This window comes from Arxiozyma heterogenica, assembly GCF_036370985.1.
Source record: "Arxiozyma heterogenica strain weizmannii chromosome Unknown scaffold_15, whole genome shotgun sequence".
NCBI lineage: Eukaryota > Fungi > Ascomycota > Saccharomycetes > Saccharomycetales > Saccharomycetaceae > Arxiozyma > Arxiozyma heterogenica.
The window spans coordinates 532,194-558,535 of record NW_027042668.1 but is presented as its reverse complement, the minus strand read 5'-3'; the positions used below and the strand labels follow the sequence as shown (position 1 = coordinate 558,535).

The following is a 26,342-nucleotide window of genomic DNA, read 5'->3' as shown; positions in this document are numbered from 1 at the left end:
CGACCAGAGCCACTAACATCAATCAATTAAGATTAACGTTACAAATCCCTGGACAGTATGAGGAACGCTTACAACTAATCATACTACGATGACATCTGCTCTGGCCTCCTTTTCCCCTCTGATCATCTAACAAATTAACAAAAAAAGTAAAGATGGCACAGTGAATAGGGGGCGGTATAAATATGTATCGGTTCTTTTGCAAAATAGAAGTAAAAAAGAGGAAGGAAGGAACCAAGATATCAAAATATGGGCACCGCAAAAAGGATACAAAAGTTTCTAAACGCATCATTATAAGTTTTGGTTTTGATTCTGACAGGCCTATTTATATAACTGTATTTTTTTTTTATCAAATTGTGTGCAAAATTAAAAAAAAATTCATAAAATGGAAAAAAAAAGATCATTTTGGGTAAAAATGCGGGTAATAATAATTCTAATAGATTTTGGTTTATTTATTAGAGGGTTTTAAAAATATTTAACCAATACAAGTAAAGAATAGAGAAACATAGGAAAAGTACATAGAGAAGTAAAGATCGTGATGTATTGATGAAAACCATAATTTGGTACTGTATTTATTTGTTTGATAAGTATAGGCTTTTTCAACCTGCTAGGTCAGTTATAGATGGTATTTAATAATAGTATTTTCAAAAATGATAGCTAATATATATATATATATGTAGGTATATGTAAATCCTGGGAATGGATTGGGTAAAAAGTACTAAAGTGGTGTTACAGGGTAACTATTGAGTTATTTAAGAAGATTGCTTATTTTTCTTATAGCAAACGCTCAGAGTGGAGTGTTCATTCTATTGTTTTGTCATGTAATATGTCAATATTTAATTTTTTGATGATTCATTTTTAATTGATTTAAAGTTTTGTGATGAATCTACCAAAACTATGTAAAAAATAAAATCAAAAAAAGAAAATAGTCCACACACAGAAGAAAACAACAAAACAAGAAAAATAAATAAAAATTCAATAATCAAATATCAAGATACAAATGAAAAATTCTTATGCAACTATATATATATAGTACATATGAATATAAGTACCCTTTTAAACTGATCATTTATTTCTTTTCTTTTCTTTTCTTTTCTTTTCTTTTTTTTTTTGATAAAAATAAATCAACAAGAAAGACATAACGCCAAAAAAACATGGAAGAACAATAAGTCATTAGAAATGAATTTAAAAGGCAGAAGGAAGAGAGAAGGAAAGAGAAAATAACAAAGAAGATAGAATGAGTAGAACTAAAAAAAAGGAGTTCATAAAAAGAAAGTACCATGATCAAATAGATTTAGCTAAACCAACTGCATCGTTACCCAAATCATAAATAGAATAATACTTACGTAAGAAAGCATCACCAATAATAGCCAATGGACCTATAGGTTCAGGGAAATCCATTGGTGTGATAGCAGAGATACAAGAACCAGAGACTTCTAAAGTGTAATCGAATGGACTGATGGTGAAATTATGACCATTGAAATTAAAAGTGAGATCTGGTAAATTGGATCTAGTGTCACAATTTAAGGTGTACTGGCCAGACCAACCTTTCTTTGCACCGATCTCAGAATTGATGATTTCTGCCAAACCAGAAGGTAAAGTGATCAAAGAAGTACCTGTGTCGATAGCAGCACCATGCGATTCCAATTCAGCATATTCATCACCTAGAGCGATACCCTCGAATTTAACTTCCCAATAAGCTTTACGACGAACAGGTAACCAAGTGATTTCACCTTCAAATTTGGTTTCATCGATCCCACCAAAAGTGGCTACACCAGTCTCATGTTTAGAGTCATCTTTATCATTCAAATAAAATGCAAACTTAGGTTCATCTAGTAAACCTTCTTGGATGGCATTATAAAATGGAGGAACAACTTTATTAACAGATATGGTGTCATAAGCTAAACCAAGGATACCATCAAATTTACCGAAGGCAAAGGCCAAACCAGGCTCACTTGTAGCTTCAGCAAAATCCTGTTTTGGTATGGTTAGATCGCCTAATTGTACGGTGTCTTGAGATATATACCCGTCTAAAGAACCGGATCCATATTGAATAGAAAACTTAGTACCATTTTCCTTATAAGTGGAGGAAGAACTGTGATCATACTTAGAATGCAGGAAACAGGCCAAAGAACCACACTCTACATTTGGAACCCAAAGATTTGAGGAGCCGGTATCCAGAATGACTTTAAAAGGCTGTGGTGGAGTACCAATAGTGATTTCTGTATAATATTGTGCATTCATATAATTAAAAAGTGGGATATCATGATCTGACTCTGCAGAAAAGGAATTTTCTATGATTGGGTTGATGTCGTTATGGATGAAGGAACGTTTTTCCTTGGGGAATCTAATATCCGGGTAAAACTTCTCAAAAGTATTCAAATATTTTTCTCCTAGTTGTTGAATCTGTCTATACATGGGGATATTTTGTGCATTTTCTTCAATTGGTTGTTTTTTTAAAACAGCGGAATGGACTTTGGCATCAACTTGAGATACTGGATCTCCAAGTATCACTATAGCCAGTGATAGAAGGTATGGCAATTTCATTCTTCTTCCTAATTTTTTCTTTTTCTTCTTAAACAAACAAATTTATTAAATAAATTTGACAGGTATATATACGTATATTATCTCCTTTATCTATGACATCTCTAATGCTCAAATGTACAAACCAAACAAAGAAATGCGAAATCAAAAGGAAAGAACAGAAAAAAAATTTGAAATAAAATAAACTACGCCTATATATACAAGTTTGTCCCGTCCAACAGAACAAGGGTTTCTCACTTTGTGTTGTTTCGGTTGTGTGCGGTTAAGTTGTTTTTTTTTTCATCTTTCTCTTTTCTTTTTCTTGCAACCACACCAAGACAATACAAAAAAACAATCGTGAAGAGAGCAGGAGAACAAAAAAAACAGTCTCTCCCTTTTATCATCTCTATTGTTCAAGACGTTTTCTGTGACAATAGACACACTCCGGCCATACACACCCACACACCCAACCTTTTTTTATCTGTCCCCTATTCTCCCCCACTCAAAAAAATAAAATTAAAAAAAAAAATAAATGGAAAATAGAGCGTAAATCAAAATACACAGGAAGGAAAGTCATTATAGAGCAGTATGGGTCTATATAAAATTGTATATGTGTTTATATGACTGATTTACTGCCTCACTTTTCCAATCCATTCCAAACCACTATTAGTGCCATATATATCTATATATCTGTTTATTTGTCCATTGAAAATTCAAAAAAACAACAACAAAAGTAAATGAATATTTGATGAATGAATTTCCCATTCTAAAACATTTCTTCCCCTATAAATGGAGCTGATGACATTATTGTTGTATTGTCTAATTTAGCACGTTTTACTTTACGCATGTCAGAATCTCTTTCCTGTGATCTAGGTCCTCCATCCTTTTCCACATTGTTATCTTCATCCTCATTTCTATTTTGTACTATTGATGGTGTTACTGATGAGCTAGAATATGATGAAAGCATATCTGTATTACCCGTATAACCTGTCAATAATGAATCTTGATTCTTATTGGTTTGTAGATATTTCTTAGTTGTCTTTCTTGAAGTATGCGATGATGATGACGACGACGACGTTGCTGCTGCTGTCTTACATCCTCCTCTTCTCCTCATCCCATGAACTTTCTTAACTAATTCCAATTCATCTTTTGTTTGTTGAACTATCATTCTATCCTGTAATCCACCTGATGCACCATCATTAAATAGACCTGTCCAATCATTGATTTCTACTTTATACCCAATCATATAATCTTCTGCTGGATCATATATTATCTTGATTTCATCTCCATCGTGCAACAAAACCTTTTCTCCAGCTGCTAGCTTCTGATCATTTATATAACTCACATTACTTCCCGAATGACAAAACCACAAATCATCCAACCCTTGTGCTGGCGATTCATATATACTTTTCCCTATCGGGTGCCTTTTCTTTAAGATAAAACAATGCACTCTAGATAATCTAGAATCTGGTATTTGGAATGTACAATCTTCTGATCTTCCAATAAAAAATATGTTAATACCTTGCTTTATTACTAGTTTCCTCTTTTCATTACTTTTCAATAGTGGCTGTAGTGTTAAAAACTTACCTGCATTCTCTGTTCTTCTTTGAGATTGTATTCTCAACTGTTGTTCATCTATCCTTCTCTGTTTCACCTCTTTACCACTATTTATCTGTGATTGTGACTGCGACTGCGATTGAACTTGGTGCTGTTGCTGTTGCTGTGTAAACCTTATTGGTGGCTGAGTAGGTACTTTAAACCCTTTCTTTTCCATGATTTTATCTAATTCAATTTGTTGCAATTTTAATTCTTTTTTCTTTTTCATTAATTCATAATCCTTCTCATCATAATTTTGTAAAATAGACTGTTGGGCAAGCGACTCCATTAATGACACTTGAGAAGACTTCACAGAACTTCTACCCTCAACTCTATTAGACACATCACTCATAGAAGACCCCGGAGAATCATATTCATTATCATAACTATAACTATCAATCTGTCCCATCTTGATCCAATTATGTTCTAATGCCTTCTCTGCAGTCAGTCTGTTGCCTGGATTCACTTGTAATAGACAATCAATGAAATCTCTTGCCACATCTGATATACGACAATCTTTTAACGGTCCCTCATGATATGATCCACGCCCAATCTGTTTGTATAACTGCTGTGGAGTACTACCACTGAATGGTAAATGTCCTGTCAATATGACATACACCAAACATCCCATCGACCACATGTCCACTAGAGATGAATATTCATTATGTTCTCTGGGTTCACCAGTGCCACTATCATCATCATCATCATTATCACCATCATCGTTATTAATATTGTTGTTCCTTTTATTTGAATCCTGATTTTTCTTACTATCTGTATATCTCCCATCGATTACCTCAGGTGCGACGTATGCTAAAGTCCCACAAAATGTTTTCATAAAAGTTCCATTTCCTTGAACTTTAGCTAACCCGAAATCTGTTAGTTTAACCAATACAGGATCGTCTTGTTCAATTAAAATATTATCGGGCTTTAAATCTCTATGACTAATGCCCATCGAATGTATATATTTGACAGCTTCCAAGATCTGTCTTGTAATCTCTCTACCTGCATCTTCACCAACTGCCCCATGTGCAGCTACAAAATCCATTAAATCACCACCTGATACAAAATCCATTAGCATATAATAATTCTCTGCATCCTCAAAAAACCCTTTCAATCGAACTATCCTTGGATGATTCAATTTTTGCAATACTTCTAATTCTCTTGCTACACCGTCGAAATTACCCATCACTTTCCTTCGATTTATGATTTTCACTGCATATGTCTTCCCAGTGGTCCTTTCAACAGCTTTTTTCACCACTGCAAACGCACCTTGTCCAACCACTTCATCTTGAATAAAATATTTATCATATATTGATACTTGGGACGTCACAAGTTGTCTTAATACCGAGGATGCATCTCCATTAGAAGTAAGAGGTCTCCCACCATTTTTAACTAGTTTATTGTCATTTATACCATTCTTATTCCTACAAATTTCCTCTTTATCTTGTTTCTTACTATTCTTGTTAATGTTTTTACTAATTTTATTGTTACCATCAGTTAGTTGTGCAGCACCATGAAGTTTTAATTGCTCCAACTTTTGTTTAAAACGGTCATTAATGAATATGACTAAAGATACAACATCTCCAGTGACACCAACACCAACCGATATCTCGTCCCCCTGCGATAACAATTGGTTTGTATTTTTTTCGATCTGTTGACCATTCAACCAAGTCCCATTTGTAGAAATATCTTTCAATAAAAGATTCCCGTCTTCCCCCAACATAATCATGAAATGTCTATTAGATAACCTAGTAATATTACCTAAATGATACTCGCATTCTATGTTTCTGCCAAACGTCCATTTTCTTTTGATAGGTTCCCGCTGCGTCAGTACCGTCAATGGATCAACTTCAAAATCTCGTATTGGTATCTGTCCTGTCGTACAAATAACTCTAAATACTATGTTTTCATTTAAATGTTCTTGTGTGAATTTCTCTACAAGGTACCTCTGTGTAGCTTGTGTAGCTAACTGGGTCGGCTGTGTTTCATTCATAGTCTACCTATCTATATATGATTACCAGTATATCAGCTAAAAAGAAGAAGAAGAAAAAACAATAAAGAACAACAATTCTTGAGTGACCTTAGCTGTAACTTTTACTTTAGAATGTGGTAAGTAATATATTATTCTATGAGTTGATAGAACAATATTGCCACTTCCAAACAATGGATAATTTAATATTCTTAACGCTTTTCCAAAAAAACAAAGATACGGACTAGTGACTTACCAACCATTCAAATGCTCTATCAGTGTGATTAACACACTGATCTGAACATCCACTCATCCCATCTTGTTCTTCTATTCTTTTATGATTCCAAACGCGTTAGGAGTTTCGAAAACATCAAAAGAAGGTCTAAATGAAATTTTTTTTTGCCACTTTTGGATATTTACGCGTTCTGGAAATATTTCACATATTCAATCTTTATGTATTTGATCCTTTACGTAGTTTCTCAATTAGTTATACACAACTTGTTTCAACCCCTTTACAGATAAATATACCACCATTCTTAAACACTCTGCTTTAAATTTAACCTAAGTGTTTGTGAAATTGTCTTGAATATCAGATGAAAAGAATAAACCTGTGCATTGTGGAATAGTATCAGTTAAGACTTCGTTATTTAAAAGAGTGAAAGAAGCTAAGAAAAGAAAAGAAAGCAATTAGCTGTTTAAAAGTAATTAACAGAAAATAATTAGAGATTGTTAAACATGCCAGAAAAACGTCTGTTAACGGAAGATGATATAAAACTGTGGGAATCATCTGAGACCAGATCTCAACTAATCAACTTTATAGAGACTTTGGCAGAGAGTGTCAGAGGACATGAAAACACAGATTATGAACTACCTATCTCCGACTCAATAAATTCTTTAATGTCATTATTACAAAAAATTAACCAAATTATTGACAAATACCCAGTGATTGCAGATGCTAATACTTCAAGGTTTGGCAAAATTGAATTTAGAGACTTTTTTCATGATATTGAAACTCATTCTTCACAACTAATAAAGGAAAGTTTCCATCAATTAACAGACAAACAAGTAAATCAATTATCTACATATCTTACACAATCGTGGGGTGATAAAAGAAGAATAGACTATGGATCAGGCCATGAATTAAACTTTATATGTTTTCTCTATGGTCTGGCCTATTATAAACAATTCAACATAAAGAGAACAGACTCGACTAATTTAGTATTAAAGGTCTTTGTTGAATATTTAAAGATAATGAGGACTCTTGAGCGTAAATACTGGTTGGAACCTGCAGGATCTCATGGTGTGTGGGGCCTTGACGATTATCATTTCCTACCGTTTCTGTTTGGTGCATTTCAATTATCAACACACAAACACCTTAAACCTAAATCCATACATAACGATGAAATTGTGGAGATGTTTGCTGACCGATATCTATATTTTGGTTGTATTGCATTCATCAACTCTGTTAAGACTACTGCATCATTAAGATGGCATTCCCCAATGCTAGATGATATCAGTGGTGTTAAACAATGGAGTAAAGTAGCAGAAGGAATGGTTAAAATGTATATAGCCGAAGTACTGAATAAGTTACCTATCATGCAACATTTTTACTTTAGCAAATTTTTACCATGCCCCGAAGGTGTAACACCTTCAATTCAACAATCTGATTTTAATTTGAATGATAATAATGAAATTGAAACAAAATTACATTCTAACCATCTGCATACTGGCTGGGGTGATTGTTGCGGGATCAAAATACCAAGTGCAATTGCCGCTACACAAATGAATAATAATAAAAATCATCACCATCAACAGCCCAAACCTTTACCGTTTGACTAATATCCCCCTGTTTTAAGGTTAAATATCTAAGACATTATCCTCCTGTACCCTTCTCTGGTTGATTTGATTATACACATTTATACAGTATCATTATGCAATAAAATTTTTATACATTCCTTTCCAGTCTCTATATATATCCTTAAAGAATCTATCTAATGACATGCTTCTTATATAATTAATTCTTTATATCCCCCTAATCCTCCTACATTTGTTAAAATCGTTGTGATGCCAAAATTGGGTTCCATGGTATACCTGGATGTGTCTCAGGTGTTGCCTCTTCATCTTGTTTCCATATCTTAATACTCTTATCTACCTCACCAGTTATCAACCTTAATCCTGTTTGATCGAAACAACTGGTTAAAATTCCTTTTTCACTATCTAAAGAACCTGTCATTTTAACTGTATGTATAGATTGATATAAATGTCCTGATCTATAATCAAAGAAAGATAATACTCCATTATCTCCACCAGCGAACAAAACATTATCTTCATTAACTGATAATGTATTAATAATTCCTACAGATTCTGATAAAAAGTTAGTTAAAAGATCACCTTCGGGTAATTTCCATGACCTTACATCATTAGTACATGCAGACACCATTGAAAATTCTGTGGGATGAGTAGCTATCGATCTCACTGTTTTCTTATGATGTGTGATAACTTTCATAGTCTTGCCTGCTACAATATCCCATAACCTTATAGTTGCATCATTGGAACAACTAATCACTTGTGGATCTACAGGTAAACATTTAACTTTTTGTACTGGTGCCTTATGTCCAACTAACGTCACAACAGCCTTCCTTGATCTAATATCCCATAATTTAACTACACTATCCCTACCTGCAGTAGCAATTAAATCCACTGTTGGATGTATATCAACAGTATGAACCCCAGATAAATGCCCATAATAATCTCTAATAGCTGAATTTTTCTCTAAATCCCAACATTTAACCAATTTATCATCACTTGCAGAAAACATATAGGGATGTCTTTTAGATACACAAACATCTCTTACCGCCATAACATGTCCACTAAGTGTTAATTTCAAATGTCCAGTACCTAAATCCCAAACTTTTAAAGTGGTATCGTTACTCCCTGTGACAAACCATTCATTTTGAATAGGTTCCATAGCTATACATCGTACCCAACCTAAATGTCCATTTATTATCTTTGCCAGTTTCCACGGATGATGCCATTGCGGTTTTTGTGACATTAATGTCTCATATCTTTCTAATGGATTGTCTATCTTATTTTGATCCACTACAAAGGATTTCTTAAGATTTTTTGATTTCTGATATATTATTACGCTATCAGTATTTGCTAACGATGATTGGTCCCACTGAAAACTCGTGGATAATTTTTTATCAATCGATTCTTGTAAATGTGTAGGTAATTTGGCCATATAATGGAATTGACTATCCCATCTTAACCTCGAATAATAATCATCTACATCTTGTAATGCAACATTATCTGAATTATCGTCTGTCATGTAGATACTATTGTTTCTTTAAATGATAAAATACCAAAATTGTTTTCTTAATAATTGACTATACCCCAATCACTGAGTCCACTTGATTCTAAATTCCTAGAGAATTTCTAGCTGCTCTCACTCTCTCATAGTTTTGCTGGTTTGAACATTTTTCTATCACTTCAATGTTGAATATGTTAGTAGAAACAATCAAAAATTAGCAAAAAAAATAATTTATTGAAGAATTTGAAATTGCTCTTTCATGTGCTTTGTTAAAATAGAAATCTGATTCATCAATAAGAACACCCACCTCTATATAAAGAAGAAATATTATTTATAAATATTGTATATTACTTTAGAATATCAGTAAAATATCTGCTTTAAGTTTTATTTTTAGTTGTTCAAACTCAATACAGTCGCAAAAAATTAATTAGTTTTACCATTAATGCAAGAGGAAAGGAAGGATAGATATTAATGAAAGTTGTGAATTATTATCCTTGACAAGTCTAAAATATACTTTGATATCATCAAACTTTTTATTGGTTTATTTTATTATCTCTTTTTCCATATTTTTACAGATATATAACTTTTTGATTTATTAATTTAATGAATTGTGTGATGACTATTAGCTCCCAAACTAGAACTGAACAAAACAATATAAAAGCTGTCATAATTTCTTCGTATAATAAACTATACAGTGAATTTTCTACAACAGAATTAACCGAGGTTGGAAATTACAAAATCCTAGAACAAATTGGGGAAGGCAGTTTTGGGAAAGTATATTTAGCATTACATAAACCTACACATCAAAAGGTTGTGATTAAAACCAGTTCTAAAAATGATCCGAATATAGTGCGAGAAGTCTTTTATCATAGACAATTCACATATCCTCATATTACTAAATTATATGAAATTATTGTGACAGAGACTAAAGTCTGGATGGTTTTGGAATATTGCCCAAACAAGGAATTATATGATCATTTATTAAAATTGAAAAGGATACCCAATGGTGAATGTACTAAATTATTTACTCAAATTGTGGGAGCAGTATATTATGCACATTCTTTAAATTGTGTACATAGGGATCTTAAATTAGAGAATATACTGTTAGATAAGAATGGAAATGCAAAATTGACAGATTTTGGATTTACTAGAGAATCTATTCAGAAGACTACTTTAGAAACAATATGTGGTACTACTGTCTATATGGCACCTGAATTAACTGAAAGAAAAAATTATGATGGATTTAAGATTGATATATGGGCTTTGGGAGTTATTTTATATACTATGGTATGTGGTGTTATGCCATTTGATGAAGATGATGAGACAAAAACTAAATGGAAAATTATTAATGAGGATCCAGTTTTTGATGATAATCTAATGAGTGTGAACTGTAAAGATTTACTAATGAAGTTATTATCTAAAGATCCTGTACAAAGACCTAGTGTAAAAGAAATATTACTACATGATTTTCTTCAACCATATGGGGCATTAATACTAGAAAAAACTGACAAAATAATATCCAAACAAAGGAAGGGTTCTAATAATTTTAATACAAAATTAGAAAAAAAGTTATTGAAAAGGTTAAAGAGATTAGGATATGACACTCAAGCAATTAAACACTCTGTCTTTAAAAAGAAATGTGATTCGTTATCTGGATTATGGTTTTTATTACTAGCCAAAGAAAAAAACATGAAAAACGTAGCTATCCAAAGAGAAGCCGATCAGTTTTGTCTGTTAAAAGAGTTCTAGAAACATCACTATCCGGCGGGGATACAGTTAATTCACATGATGATAGTATATTTAAAACATCATTGGAAGTAACTAAAGTGGCATCTATTGGAAAAATTATTACCAAAAAAGTAGATACAGGAATGTCAATAACTCAACAGCTATCTGGCAGAAAATTATCTGAACCTACTATGAATCCAGAAAAACAATTAATTACTACCCCTGAAAGAAGTATTTCATCCACTCTTATTACAAAAACTACAAGAGAAAATGATACCTTACTTAAGAGAAAAAATATATTTAAGAGAATGTCAGACTTTTTCAAGAATAGAAAATACGACACCAACAATCGTTCCATCAATGGTCATATACCAACTAACTCACCTGCCACCCATATTTTGGGTGATTCAGCATCTGTCAAAAATAGTGTAGAGTCTATTAAAAGCAAGATATCACCAAATAAGAAAGTTAACAAAGTCCCTGGTAATTTGGGTAATAACATAGCCAATTTAACCATTAACAACAAACAACAGAATGAGCATTATTCAGATAGAATATATATTAAGGAACCTGAAGTTAAGAGATTTAAATCTACAGTATCCTCAAATATATCAGGACATGGCTCTGATAATAATAACCATAATAACAATAACAATAATTATAATGATGCAGACTTTGATATATTGACCTCGTCACCGTCTTTCAGCAATAAAAAATCATCCTTAGCTAAATTACCTTCTAGACCGTTGTCTAGTATATCACAGCTTTCCAATGAGACGTACACATCCGATTATTCCACTGATGGCACAATGTCAATTTTTCAACGAACTGTCACAGATTCCTCTAAGGGCCTGCTTTATTCTAATCCATCTAATAATGGGGTTTCTTTATATTCTTTATCTAATAGTGCAAATGGACATTCTGCTGATAAAATAAATTCTACAGGAAAAACACAAAGTCGTTTTATTGGAAGAAATGTTAGTATCAGATCAGAAACTTCTAGTACATCTGAACGGAGTTCGAAGACTGATTCATTTTATGATATTACGACTGCTTCCATGCCAATAATTGCCGATAAGAGAAGTACATATTGTGCCAATTCTACAAAAGATTCTGTCTTGCCTAGGTTCGGGTTAGCCCAACAACCATGGTCTATACAAAGGAACTATAATACCTCAAGAAGAAATGCATTTCAAAGAAGAGGAAGGACGCGAAAGTCAGTTTTTTTAAAAGGTAATTCTCATGATACTGAGAGTGTTATTAAGGAGGAAGAATATATTTCGTCTTCAGGAGGCGATGAAACAACTCCTGGGGCCGTGCCAACAGTATCACCATTCTCATATTTTAGAGAAAGCCATAATGATATTTCTCCTAAAATGTCTGACACCTTTGAGGACAAAACTGAAACTTGTAGTGATAAAAATAATGAGGACGAGTCAAATAATGAGGGTTTAGAGGAGGATACTATTTCTGCAAGACATATAGGTTCTAAAAAACCAGCAATTATAAATACAATTGCTAGTGGGTCGTATCCAGGGTCAGATAATGCTTTCCCCGGCTTCAACTTGGCAAAAAGCTCTAAATTTCCAAATCATGTGTCTGCAAATATCTTACCATCAGATACTGAATGGTCTGATGGTTCTATAACAGACTCAAAGTATTTTGTCCATTGTCAAGGTGGCAAAGGAGTCAGTGGTAACGAGCATGAAGATAATGATTCTGTTCATGCTGCCGATTTAGAAGATAATTTTTCAGAGGAGGACTTTGATGTATCAAGAGATTAAGCTCGATTCATATAAAGTTACTTTTTTAAACCTGCATACAAGGATACTACTGTTTTACTTAACAATAAATATATAATTTTTTGTCCATATATATTATTTGAAATATTGTAATACAATAATGAACCCGCAAAGATAAATTTAATTGGTATGAAATGTGCATTATCAATTCTTATCAAAACTGTTTGCTAAATGTCTTAACATATATTCAAATGGCCCACTAGCAACTCCATCGATAGTTAACGAATTAAACATATTTTCAAATGCTTTCATAGTATTTTCTTCAGAGTGTAAATGCTGTAAAATATCTTCTATTTCCCTATGAAAATACTCAGTTTCAGATCCTGTTCCAGTCTCATTACTATCGTCTCCATAGCCTTGTGCATCCATAATATCAAGGTCGGGCGTATCCTCTTTTATAAACTGTTCAAGATCACTATCTTTCATATTTAAAGCTTCTTTTAAAAAGAATTCAAAAAAGTCATCTTCATTGATACCTGAATTTTCTTCAGAAAGGTACTCAACTGCTTTCTCGTTTTCATCATCAGTTGTACCATCTGAAGCAATTTCTAAATCAAATTCATCATTTTTGTCAAAGTTTCTGTGGAAGCTATTGCCATTTTCCTTTTCATTAAAGAATTGTGTAAATAATTCCATTAGTTTCTCGTTCGGTTCTACTCCTGCTTCAACTTCATATTTTTGTTTGTAATCAAAGTCAGGGAACTTATAGGTTCCGTAAAAAAGTGCTTGATTCCACTTTGGTTCAGTCATTGATGCTGATGATTTGTTCCCCAAATTATCCACCTCAATATCTCCAGAATCAACAAGATGACGTAAACACTTTAACAAATATAGAGCACATACTTTTGCAATATCAAATTGTTCCACTTCTGCATTATTGACCTGTAGGTAAAGAAGAAGAAGATTGAAATGGTTTTTAGAAATAAGGAATTTAGTAACATTCTGATTATATTCCAAATTTTCCACATAGTTAACATGGATATTTTCATTTTCATTTGCACTCATAGTAAAAAGATTCTTAATCAAATAGTTGATTATTCGAGGATTTGATTTTAATATCTCTGCAGTTTTATTTTCGGGTAATTGCAACGATAAAAATCCCAATTCAGAGAGTTCCTTTGTAGGAAAATCATTTACTGGATACAGTTTATCCAATTTTTTTGAAATATCATCAACGTTAATACATTTAAAAGGCGTGAATAATAATGTATCCAGACATATTTGTGGATCAAGGCCTTTATTTGGTATAATTGAGTCTGGAATAATGATAAAATTACCATTTCGTAACCATAATCGATTATTACCCACAGGATATTCATAATTTCCAGGTATGATATCATGACAACTAGCTAATAAAAAATCACCATCTGTATCTACTATTTTAATAAATACTTGGTCGCCAGCTTCTTTAGAAAATTTCCTGAGAAGAGAAACTATTAATGTCTCTTCGTTTTGAAGATTATCTTCAACGCAAAGGTCTCCAAAAATGTATTTAATATTTCGAAAATTATCTAATCTTAAAGATACACCGTTATATTCAGTCCAAGGATAAAAAGTATTCCAATCTTTTAACAGTTCGCACAGTTTATGGTATAAAGATTGTAAGACAGGTCCTATGTCCTTAATGAACATATCAAGCACAAATATACCAAACACTAAATGTGTTTTCTTTGGAATATTAAAAATATCAAATGTCTCCTCATTTTGATCAGTTTGCCACAACCATTTACTATCAATTTTATGACATTTTTTCACCACTTGTAACATCATACAAAAAGTAAGTATTGGACAGTGTTTAACGAGCGGATAAACAATGCTTTATGCTTTCATTAATAGATGACTATCTGTCTTAGTCCTTATAGAAATTGAACATGATTTTTGATCTCTTTCTGTGTAATTGGGTCAATTTTTAACATGAAAAGGGAAAAACAAACTACAAATTTGGCTTTTACAAAAGAAATATAATACTAATTGATAAAACGGTAGGATGTCTTACATTAAATGTGATTTCTTCTTTGTCTTGTTGATATGTAGAAACTAATAGCAGAGACTTGTAGAAATAGATACAGACTGATCAAAATATCAGGAAGTGATTTGCTTATGCTTTTTTTACTATAAAGAAGTTCAGGCGTTCAAATAGATAGTATTTCAAAATTGATAGCCTCACTAATCGATAGAGCGTTTATTAAAAATAGACGTTAGAAGCAAGCAAGTTAGAACTCTACCCCAAGACGAACAGAATAAAATATATATCAAAGAGAAATTGCAAGTGAATTAGAATTTCGTAGATTTTTTATGAACACTGTGCGTGACTTGCTCTGGGAAGGTAAAATCAATGTTCAGATATACCTGCACAACTCAATATTAATTAGTAAACAACATAGTTCTTCTCAGAACTCTAATTACCATGTGTCAGATAAGCCATATTTAAATTTGAGATTGCCTAGAGAAGCATACTTACCTATGTATTTAACACAAATTCTCAAGTACTTACAATTATATTTAGTGTCTGATGATATTGATCATATGTCTTCTCGTTGCTGGTTCACCTTTGAAAATAAAGTATTACCATGGTTTTTGCCTATTGGTGTCATGTTTGATATAACAATGGCATCAGTAATAATATCTAGAGACTCTAAAAATTATGCCAAGTTTACAAATAATATAATTAATGTATGGCCTATTACATTACATTATATAGATTCAAATAAAACAAATGAAGAAATATCTAGTGGTGTAATTCCATTGATTGATGGGGAAAAACAAGTAGAATCTTACTGGATGCATAGGTGGAAGCAAGCGTGTTTCATCATGACAGGTTCTTCTAAGTTACTAATGTCTTTGAGTAGAAATGATACAGTTGCATTTTGGAATTCAGTAAAGAGTAGAAATAGTATACAATTTCAAAAAATTTCCAAGAGTATAATCCCTTCAACAATACTAGGATTTAGAATGGTTCCTATTCAATTTCATATGGTAAACTCTATAAATAATGAATTTATGGGTCCTATCCAACCTGTTCTAAAATTTAATACCTCAAATGATAGTTATGATGGACTTGAAGATATAACACTAAAGGACCCAGTATCAAAAGAATTCCCAGATTTATTTGATAAGAATGGAAATTTCAATGCTGTATTATTAGCACAAGGTATTATACTCCAGCTAGACGAATCTATTTATACACTATACACATCTTTATTAAGCATAGACGGTTTTCTTCACATAATAATTGCATATAATTGAATATTATAACATTACCCTTTCCCTTTTGAATCAAAGCATTTACGCAAATACGTAAATATATTATAGATCTATCTACATATTCATATACACGTATCTATTTGAAACTTCATTAATATATTATTAAGAAGCACATATTGAAGTATATGCAATCAAATATTCGCCATCATGTGAAATAGACAGCAAAATGTTAGTATCTTTTAAATATTTTTCATACAGCAGTTGACACTCAGTAGTCAATGGATTTACAATTTGAACTTGAGGTGCTCCTGTGATTTGATTATTCGACTTATAAAATAACTTAGTGTAAATCATTTGTGCTGGCAGCATATCATGTGGTGGAATGAAATGGGTCATAGATTTATATAATGCCTCCTTAGTAGCCCAAATACCAGCCATATATGTAACGCATTGTTGTTTTTGTACTTCACAATGGACATCCAAATTTCTCATTAAGTTTTGAAACTTTTCTCTCTCACGAGAACACATAACTTTCCTTGCAATTGCATTAAGAGTTGACTTTTTAGTTGAATATTTGTTTATTAGCTCTAATATTCGAGGGATATGTACTATATCAACACCGATTCCTTTAATCATTATTATTGAAGAAATCTAAAACTTATAGCTTTTTTGTTGTGGAGTAAGAATGACCTGATTATATTACTAACTATACATCTAATTATAGTACTATCACATAGATACCGTGTGAAATTGTTTCAGTATTTTTTTGATGTAATTTATTATGAAACAAGCACAATCTTATAAAAAGTTCAAAATCACATAGTATGCACATATAAACAGTATGGTATTATTAATTAATATCAACAACTAAGTATAAAAAATTATAAATAATAAAATTGCAACAAATTTCACGATCACAAGTTAAATTCATTGAAAAATCCACTGATCATTTCACATAACTACTCTTATAATTCTTTATTACTAATATTATGTTGGTACCTTTGATTAATTCACGATATTTGCACCAACAGTGTTATTTAGTGATTTCTTTCATCTTATCTACAATAAGAGTACAGATTCATATTTCCCAGAATATATAATAAAAAAAAGTTTTATTTATTAAAAATTTTATAAATTTCCTTTGCTTAGATCACTAAAGAAATAATCATTATCTCAGTTTAGAGTTAATAATAAACTCTATCTATAAATAGTAATTTATGTATGAAAGGTATATTTGGAGTATTTACCGGATAGCATTTGTTAACTGTTATCCTCATTACGTAATGTCTTAACTACATCCATTGATTTCTCTATAATCTCTACGGAGGTATCCATAATTATTGTTTCATGATCAGAGAAACAACCTTGCATAATACCTACATCCAAAATATTAGCATATATTAATAAAGTTAATATGAAATCTTAGGAGCCAATAACAAGTCCTATAATAATAGAATTTACTCTATTTTCACATTGAGAACTCTTAGAACTGCCAATAAATTCAATGATTTATTTGGCGTTTTAATATAAGGAACTGGTACCTCAAATTTTGAAAATTATTGATTAATTGGATTTAGATCATGAAACAATTTGGTGATTCCATAATTTTTCGTAGGTTTATAAAATAGAGGATTGTTAACAACTTCTCAGTCATAGACCCTATTGTGCTTAGTATATTAATTAATTGTGTTAGAGTGAATTCAAAGGTGATTTTATCAGAGTTATACTTGTGAATAATCCCTTTGAAAGGTTATATAATTACAAGTTGATAAATCTAGCTGTGTTCTTCTGCATATAATTTCCCAAAATGTAATTAAAATACCTGAAATATACACTCAGTTCTTAGTATGAGTTATAAATAACTCCTTTTAGGTTTAAATAATCAAGAATAGATCCTCTACTGTTAATATTATTCCTTATAAAGAAAAGAGAAAAAAATCGACAAATCAATTATAATATTCCTTGAAATGATTATTCTTTGATACAATGTCAGTCATTACTAATATACAAATCAAATAATATCGACGCATCAATATGCTTATGTTTTTATATATGCTTCAAGAATAACCTGTCACCTCCTTTAAATAACTAGTATTTATTATTTCACAATGTAATGTCATTAAATAGTTCTCTGACTTTCTTATATAAGTTTATTTTTGATAATGATATACTTGAATTGTAATTTACAATTATTTAAAATCTTTGTAAGCCCATTTTTCAGTAACCTTCTTTTTACCCTTTCTTCTGGTAATTGGAATACGTGACTCAATTTTGCCTGAGCTTTGTAGTTTTCTCACATTATCGTACAGAAGATTACCTTCCGGTTTTAATTTTCTTAATGAGTCAGATAATTCATCACTGAATTTAATCTCTAATCTTTCTTCTAGGACCCCATATTTTGTACCTAATTTGTTCCTATTATGCTTTCTTTTTCCTTCTATCTTTTCAATTGAAGAGCCAATGGTTGCCATTGATTTTTCAAGTTCTTCACTATATTCTTCAACCTTTTCTAACTCATGTAACTGCTTCCTTAGTTTTTTCAGTTCTTGATGCAATCTTACTTTCTCTTCATGTCTCTTTGCTTTATTTCTTTGATACTTAGTTTTCTTTTTATTCTTAGTTGGCGCATTCACAGATAATTTGGTTAAGTCCTCCTCATTATTTTGATCAACAGAATCATCTAGCTCTTCATCTTCATCATCATCCTCTTCATCTTCCTCCTCATTATCGTCAAGAGTTTCCATTAAATGTTTAATCTTTTCCCTATAAACTTCCATTTGTATTCTTTGTTCTTCTTTCACTTTCTCAATATTATATTCCCTTTCTATTAAAGCAGACCATTCTTTTTTAGATGGATTATATGATTTACCTGCATGTGGAATAGTTTCTACTTCTCTAATTTGAATAGGTTTTTGTTTTAAAGTATCTGGAACTACTGTAGCTACTGACCAACCAGTTGTGGATTTGTCTATAAGATCTTTAAATACTGGTTCAGGAGATTTCACTACAATACCAGAACGAGACACTACTTTCTTTTTGCTAACAATAACAGAAGAGTCGTTATCATTCCATATATCGTGTGGATCTGACTTAACCAAACCTTCCTTGTCGATTCTATTTTTCAACTTAGATTCACCAATTCGTTTACCAGCTAATGCCATCAATTTATTCAATTCTTTCTTAGAGACCCCTTGAACACTTTTTTTATTTTTAGTAATTTTTTCAGCAGAACTGTGTAATGGATGCAAAAGCGCATCAACTTTAGATTTACTTTTAATAGAATCTAAAATTTCAGAACTCTTCAAGTTCTTTTTAATTTGCTTTCTTTTAATCAATTTTGATTTTAAGATCTCATCACCTTCAGTATCAACTCGGAATAAAGATTGGTCATCCAGTTCTGCTATATCTTTTGTACCATGTGTTATCTCCAAATCAATTTTCTTTTCAATGGATTTTTCAATATCTGTCAAATCAATATTTTTTCTCCATGCTTTCTTTCCCTTTCTAGAAGATTGTTTATACTGTTGAGGTCTATCTGATACAGACATTGTTATATGCAGTGTGGATAAGACAAAGAAAATAAGTACTGATATGTAAAGGATAGAATAATATAATCTTGCAATTCACAAATGCAATATCTTTTTTCTTTTATTCTCACTTACTGCTTTATATCGTGTCTATTAGACATTCAACTACTAAAGGACCGGACAGATAAGAAATAATAGTGTCAAGACAAACACTAGAATATAACCAGCATTGATGGAGAAACAACTAAACATGGTATTAAGAAATGAAGCTCATCGCAAAAAGAAAAAAAACTTTTTGGTACATTATAACGCATAATAAAATTTTAAGTGTTTTCCATTTCAGAAAATTTTCCATATTTTTTTTTCTAGAGAATCTAAAAGACAATTTTTTTTTTAATTTTTTTCTAACAAAATTAATGAAAAGAGAAACGTGTTAATTTCTCGAGTAAGGAGTTAAAAGAAAAGAAATGGAATTGATACTAATTAACAATAGAACTATTTGAACTGCTTGAAGATATTTATGTATATATATTTAAAGGTGATATAGTTATTATTGTCAAATAACGTAGTAATAAACCTAAAAAAAAATAAAACAAAAAATAAATATTCACTTGGCTATACGTAAGCCTCAAACTTTTGAATTCAACATATATAATAGTGGTAACTTGAAATTCTATAACAACAATACTTAAATTGTTTCATTAAGATCTTATTTCATTTTCAATTATACAAATAATAAAATTGCTTCAAAGTATTACAAAAAGAAAATTCTCATAATTATAACACTACTTGAAAAAAGACAAAAGAAAAGATAAAACATGTTAGAAAATAATACTAAAGTGACAGAAATAACAAAAAAGAATAAGGAACATAATGAAAAACAATGCCAACACATCAACTTCCTTCATAATTTTTTATTTTTTTTAAAAAAAAATTAATCTATTAATATCTTTCAACTCCTTTCCTCTTGTTTCCTAACTTTACAAAACAATTTCTTGTTCATTGTCCCATAACTCTCTCTTAAATCTCCAGTGAATAGATTGTAAACCTTCCTTCTTATCTTCTTTATCGCCTATCAAAGTTCCACTTGGGACATTCTTAGTCGATAGATTGAATTTGGATGCCAATTTAATGAAAATATCATCAGGTTGTGGACGTTCTTTAACATGATCATTTTTGTTGCTTTCATCATCATTGTTTGTATTTTCGTCATTGTTTTCATTTTTATTATTTACATCGTCAGAGTAATCGACATCACTAAACCAACGTCTTTGCCAGCTAATACCCTTAGCTTCTTCTTGTCTTCTTAATTCTCTTTGGCTTTCTTCTAATTCAGTTTTTGCCTTTGAAATGCCTTCAAAATCATTAGCTTTGATGGCTTCTGCAGTAGGTAACCAAGCCTTTCTGGATTCTAAAGGATGTTGATCTTCAATTGGCTTAACGTATAAATGTTCGGCAACACACTTTTCAGCATCATAGAATAACACAGGATCAGTCTTTTTGCCATTTGGTAAGTTTTTAACCAAAGTAGATTGACCAGACCATTGACCAGAAATGGTATATATTGGATCTTTACTCTTACTTGACCAATCATCAGAGTTTTGATAGATTTTAGCCTTGAAGGAATTCTTCTTACCGGAGAAATAACCTCTACCAGAGAATTCGATGACGGTGAATAGATCATTTGAACCTTGAATGTATGATTTACCATCTAATTCAACAAATGGAGATGCCATTAAGATCCCTTCGATATGTAAAGGCGGTGGAGTCATTAAATAGTGCTCACCCTTCACGTTCAAGATAGTATGACCGTATTGTTTAACGGTCAACATTAAAGATTTTGTGAAAGAAGCTTTAACTTGATTATAACCTTGTAATTTGATGTTATTTTTGTCATTGAAGATAGTGTATGCAGTGACTGGAGGATGATGAGAGACCTGTTCACTTAAAAGGACAGTCTCACCAAAAGCTGGATTAACTTTATTTTCCCACTTACCAACAAACAATTCACCTAAAAATGGGTTTAAAGGCTTCTTTTCAGAACCCATAGTTTCATTTCTTGAACAGTATTGGGATTTCAAAGTTGAAATGAACCATTTGGTAACTAGAAGCATTCTTGCAATTTCTGGAGATTCAACATTTTCATCTAAATCTTTAACATAATCTTTAAAATTTGTATCATCAACAAAAGAAGGATTCAAAAACAAATCTGGGTGTTCAGCCCAATATTGAGAGAATTCTGTTAAAGAGATTGGAGCTAGAATAAATGGGGGAGCAGTTAAAGAAGATAAATCACCATTGAAGGATGCAATTGACTTCAAAAATGAAGTCCATGTAGAACTACTAGCATATTGAGACATGACGAATCTATGATAGTGAAAGGGATATTAATTATTATATTCTAGTGTATTGTGAGCAAATTCCAAACCAAAATAAAAATACAATTGAAAAAAGAAAAAAAGTAAAAAAAGATAAAAAGAGTAGAGGATCGTTATACTGTCTTCTTGTTCTTCTTTTTGTTTCTCTACTTGGTCTTTGGTATTATAAAAACGTTGACTTACTAAAAATTAACAGCAGTGCCAAATAACTGTAAATATACTAATATCTAATAGATTGGAAATCCCAGAAAAAAATATCCGATAGAAAGAATTAAATAACTGGTAAAATCCACACACTAATAAGTAAAAAGGAGCAAAGCAAAATATAAATCTTAATAAATCTTTGTTTTCTGTTTTCTTTTATTTTTTCTTTCTTTCTTTTTCTTTTTCTTTTTTTTTTTTTTTTATAATTATTATCATCAATATATCCGCTTGTTTTGATTTTGTTGAAATTCTTTGAAAACTTTCCTTCCTTCTGAGTGATTTAAGAAACAATTAAAAGAAATGACGAAAAACAAAACCCACACGAAAAAACAAACAGAAAAGAAATAAAAAAACAGAAAAAAATTGTTAGTCAGCCGATTTTTTCTCTTGGTGTTTCCGCCGGTTTGTCGACAGATTTCCGCTTGTTTTCCTTTCATTTTCCGTTTGTTTTGTATATTAAAATACACCATTAATATCATGTAACACGGCACACTATTTTATTTAATTTAATTCAATTTTGTTTTTTAACTTTAACGATCATATTATCATATTTAACGAATTACTTCATATTTGAACGAAACTCCGATTGTAAATTTTTCTTTTTTATTCTTTTTTTCGTTAAAATATTGGTGTATTACATTTATTTTTTGATTCCTTTTTTTCTTTTCTGTTTTATGTATTGTATTGTGTTTAAGAGGGTGCTTGTTCTTTTCTTGTTTAAAGTTTCTTATTGATTAATGTGAATGTATATAATGGTGTTGTTAGTGTATACGGATATATATATTCTATATTTACTATATTTTCATACTTCTACGCTTGAAAAAATCAATCACTTTTCTTGTTCTAGAAATGGTTTGATAATTATGTGGCGCAGACGTTACATTTATGGACTCATATGTTGGTGTCTCATCCTCAATTATTACAGGCTGTGTAACTATCATGGATGTTCTTTTAATATTATGTCTAACATTTGAACGCTTGTACCTATGCTTATTTATATTACTCTTTGATTTACTCATGTTATCATTTAGTTGTTCAACATTTACATCAATCCCATTGTTTTTCTTTGATAAAATGTTGTTAGATATTTCTTTGATGGTAGGTGAAATCGTCTTGTGTACTGATGATGATGTTGTTGTTGTGGTAGTATACATACTGCATGGTCTTCCAGATTTTGTATTTTTACAATTTTCAATTTCACTTTCCTTTTCCTTTTCCTTTTCATTTTCATCGATTATGATATGTTCTTGTACCCTTTTAATTAATGTTTCGATATCTCCATTTATTTTCATTATATCTCCACTAGCATTAACATCTGTATCAACAGATACCTTACTGAATATTGATGATGTTTTCCTAGCCACTAATTTTGGTGATTCACCGTTTATCTTTTTTATATCATCTAGTTTCTTGCCACAATCTTCATCTTCAGTAATTTCTGTCATTGAAGTCACAGCAGTATCTGTACCAAGATTGGGGATCGAATCAAATGGAGATTTATTTGCATTCGAATCACTTTTCTGCAAATGTTGTCCACGTAATGGTGTAATGGAGATCGATGAATATGATGAAGATGACAGTAATGAGACATGATTATTTTCGGAGATTAAACCTGGATAGTACGAAGTTGGTCTTGGTTTTCTCGATTGTGAATATGAAATCCTGGATTTATTTCCGTTGTTATATCTAATATAACTGGATACAAAAGCTGAATTCTTTAATTTTGAATCATCTAATTTTAAGGGACTTAAATTAATTTGCTCATTATTAAGTTCCGATAAGCACACTGGTGTAATGAAATTACTATCGGCATTTCTACTATTATATTGGCTATTGCTATTATTATTGCTGTGATTAGGAATATTAGTACTATTATTGTTGTTGTTATTAGTAGTATAAGAAGAAAAAGAAGAAAAAGAAGAAGTTGATGTAAAATGTTGTCTGTCAGCATCAACTACAGCTTGCAAGGCAAGTGAAGCAGCGGAATTGCTTCTATTATGGCCACGTTTCCCCGGAGATCTACTATTCATAGCTCTTAATTCAGGCGACGGCGCTGAAGGAATAGCTAATACATGAGATTGGTATTCTCTTGGTGGAGCTGGAAAAGCATACAATGTATTATCCATAATTAATGAATTTCTCTTTTCAGTATTACTATTATTACCATTACTCGTACCTTTTGAATAATTAGATGCAGTAGAACATATTGAGTGTGGCCGTTGGCTGTATTGTTTATGATGTTTTGGTATCCTCAGAAGGTCTTTAGATTCATATATTTTATCCCATTCTTGTGCGGTTATTGATAACATGGATAAATATGGGGATAGCCAAGAATGGTGGCATATTTGTTCAATAGCAATTCTTTTTGAAGGTTTTACTACAAGAATACGTCGCAACAGGTCTCTTGGGATTGGTGCAATATAATCAGGAAATTTTAATGGAGTGTTCACTATATAATAATATAATCTAGCGATATCTTCACCATCTGGGTTTTCTGAATCATCATCCCATGGTAAATAACCAGCTAACATCGCAAACAAAATAATTCCACATGACCATATATCTGCTTTCCTTGCATCATATGGCTTATTACTAATAACTAGTTCAGGTGCAGCATAGCATGGAGAACCACACGAAGTTTCCATCATTCCATTATTTGAATAATATTCATTGACAAATCCAAAATCAGTAATAATCAAATTTTCGTTCTTGTCCAATAAGAGATTCTCCAATTTCAAATCTCTATGTACCAACCCCTTTGAATGAATATACTTGACACCACTAATTAATTGAGAAAATAATTTGCATGCGACATTTTCTTTCAAGCATCTTCGCTTTTGGATGTATTTATAGATTTCTCCACCAGATGCATATTCTAATACTATACCAATATATTTTGAATTTTGCAACACTTCCTCCAACCGAACTATATTTGGATGACTAGATTGTTTTAAAGCGTTTATCTCTCTATATATTTTGATCTCTTTACTTTTATCATTAATTAAGGTATCTCGTTTAATCAATTTAATAGCCACTTGTTTTGATATTTTTGTATAATCACCATTACTACTATTTACTTTGGACCAACCCAATTTAACCTTTCCAAATTCACCTTGTCCCAATGTAGACCCCACGATGTATGGGCCAAAGGTTGGAAATTTTTGAGGATGTGATGATATTTGATTTTGATTATGCTTACGATTATGTGATACCGAAGAAGGTGAGGTTAGTATAGTTCCACCATAGTGAGTATGACGACAATTCTGAAACGTACTCATTCTCGATATAAATTTATGTATTATGTTTAGGCTAATATGCTATGCTTTAGTTATATTTTATTTTTTATTAATATCAATATTGTTGAATTTTTTATGTTTATTATATTACCTAAATAGGAAATAATGATTATGCAAAATGGAAAAAAATAAGTTAAAAATAGAAACTAATAATTAGTATTATTAATGCAATATATTAATATTAGATAAATAATCTTTATGATAATAATAGTGGTAGTAGTAATGATCAAATTATATTAATATACAAGGTGGTAAAATAGGTGGAATGAGAAAATAAATAAAGATTAGTGGATCAAAAGCTCTATTTATATGATTCTAAAAAATGTTTCCTATTATGGATGGAAAAAGCGATATCAAAGGACCAATGATTATAAATATGCCTCAAGGGGGTATTTGGCGGTCTTGATAATGGAATAAATCCAATACTGGAATAGCGAAGTATAAAGGATCAAAAAGTAGCCTGTGATTTATTTATTTTTTTATTTTAACTAATATGCCTATAAAAGAGATAGCTATTACTTTTAGTATGCTATGTTTTTTGGATTTATACCAAAAATCAAGCTACCACTGAAAAAGATTGATGTATAGATAAATACTGGGACACAGTATAAAAAATCAAAGCAAAAAGGTTCTTGTTTTCTTTTTTCTTGGGAATCAATGCTAAATAAGATGTTTCTTGTTTATTTTATAGTAACGTTGTTACTATTCTTATAGCATTAGGTGAATAGATCTCCCATTTAAGAGATTTTTCTTGCCTCAAAGAAAACAAAAATCAAAAAAAAAATTATAAAATTTCAAAAAAAAAAAT

The 26,342-nt window shown here is 31.1% G+C and overlaps 12 protein-coding genes across 12 annotated transcripts; 3 read left to right on the top strand and 9 right to left on the bottom strand.

Moving 5' to 3' along the window:
• Positions 1-1,281: 1,281 nt before the first annotated feature.
• PEP4 (proteinase A) lies at positions 1,282-2,544 on the bottom strand (the record flags this gene model as incomplete). Its single annotated transcript, XM_064857735.1, has 1 exon — positions 1,282-2,544. One exon carries the CDS (start codon positions 2,542-2,544, stop codon positions 1,282-1,284), a length of 1,263 nt encoding a protein of 420 aa, XP_064715573.1.
• Positions 2,545-3,286: 742 nt separating this feature from the next.
• On the bottom strand, positions 3,287-6,109 carry RAD53 (serine/threonine/tyrosine protein kinase RAD53; the record flags this gene model as incomplete). Its single annotated transcript, XM_064857734.1, has 1 exon — positions 3,287-6,109. The coding sequence occupies one exon, from the start codon at positions 6,107-6,109 to the stop codon at positions 3,287-3,289; it is 2,823 nt and encodes a 940-aa protein (XP_064715572.1).
• A 711-nt stretch (positions 6,110-6,820) lies between these two features.
• On the top strand, positions 6,821-7,924 carry RRD2 (peptidylprolyl isomerase RRD2; the record flags this gene model as incomplete). Its single annotated transcript, XM_064857733.1, has 1 exon — positions 6,821-7,924. One exon carries the CDS (start codon positions 6,821-6,823, stop codon positions 7,922-7,924), a length of 1,104 nt encoding a protein of 367 aa, XP_064715571.1.
• A 211-nt stretch (positions 7,925-8,135) lies between these two features.
• PRP46 (mRNA splicing protein PRP46) lies at positions 8,136-9,413 on the bottom strand (the record flags this gene model as incomplete). The annotated part of the gene is made up of 1 exon (XM_064857732.1): positions 8,136-9,413. One exon carries the CDS (start codon positions 9,411-9,413, stop codon positions 8,136-8,138), a length of 1,278 nt encoding a protein of 425 aa, XP_064715570.1.
• Positions 9,414-9,998: 585 nt separating this feature from the next.
• PWA37_001087 (non-specific serine/threonine protein kinase) lies at positions 9,999-11,144 on the top strand (the record flags this gene model as incomplete). Its single annotated transcript, XM_064857731.1, has 1 exon — positions 9,999-11,144. One exon carries the CDS (start codon positions 9,999-10,001, stop codon positions 11,142-11,144), a length of 1,146 nt encoding a protein of 381 aa, XP_064715569.1.
• Positions 11,145-13,069: 1,925 nt separating this feature from the next.
• Positions 13,070-14,695, bottom strand: PWA37_001086 (uncharacterized protein; the record flags this gene model as incomplete). Its single annotated transcript, XM_064857730.1, has 1 exon — positions 13,070-14,695. One exon carries the CDS (start codon positions 14,693-14,695, stop codon positions 13,070-13,072), a length of 1,626 nt encoding a protein of 541 aa, XP_064715568.1.
• A 525-nt stretch (positions 14,696-15,220) lies between these two features.
• ATG5 (Atg5p) lies at positions 15,221-16,171 on the top strand (the record flags this gene model as incomplete). The annotated part of the gene is made up of 1 exon (XM_064857729.1): positions 15,221-16,171. One exon carries the CDS (start codon positions 15,221-15,223, stop codon positions 16,169-16,171), a length of 951 nt encoding a protein of 316 aa, XP_064715567.1.
• Positions 16,172-16,291: 120 nt separating this feature from the next.
• On the bottom strand, positions 16,292-16,765 carry PPT2 (holo-[acyl-carrier-protein] synthase; the record flags this gene model as incomplete). Its single annotated transcript, XM_064857728.1, has 1 exon — positions 16,292-16,765. The coding sequence occupies one exon, from the start codon at positions 16,763-16,765 to the stop codon at positions 16,292-16,294; it is 474 nt and encodes a 157-aa protein (XP_064715566.1).
• A 624-nt stretch (positions 16,766-17,389) lies between these two features.
• On the bottom strand, positions 17,390-17,500 carry PWA37_001083 (uncharacterized protein; the record flags this gene model as incomplete). The annotated part of the gene is made up of 1 exon (XM_064857727.1): positions 17,390-17,500. The coding sequence occupies one exon, from the start codon at positions 17,498-17,500 to the stop codon at positions 17,390-17,392; it is 111 nt and encodes a 36-aa protein (XP_064715565.1).
• An 818-nt stretch (positions 17,501-18,318) lies between these two features.
• NOP53 (Nop53p) lies at positions 18,319-19,677 on the bottom strand (the record flags this gene model as incomplete). The annotated part of the gene is made up of 1 exon (XM_064857726.1): positions 18,319-19,677. One exon carries the CDS (start codon positions 19,675-19,677, stop codon positions 18,319-18,321), a length of 1,359 nt encoding a protein of 452 aa, XP_064715564.1.
• A 959-nt stretch (positions 19,678-20,636) lies between these two features.
• Positions 20,637-22,016, bottom strand: KES1 (oxysterol-binding protein KES1; the record flags this gene model as incomplete). The annotated part of the gene is made up of 1 exon (XM_064857725.1): positions 20,637-22,016. One exon carries the CDS (start codon positions 22,014-22,016, stop codon positions 20,637-20,639), a length of 1,380 nt encoding a protein of 459 aa, XP_064715563.1.
• Positions 22,017-23,032: 1,016 nt separating this feature from the next.
• On the bottom strand, positions 23,033-25,516 carry PWA37_001080 (uncharacterized protein; the record flags this gene model as incomplete). Its single annotated transcript, XM_064857724.1, has 1 exon — positions 23,033-25,516. One exon carries the CDS (start codon positions 25,514-25,516, stop codon positions 23,033-23,035), a length of 2,484 nt encoding a protein of 827 aa, XP_064715562.1.
• Positions 25,517-26,342: the final 826 nt, after the last annotated feature.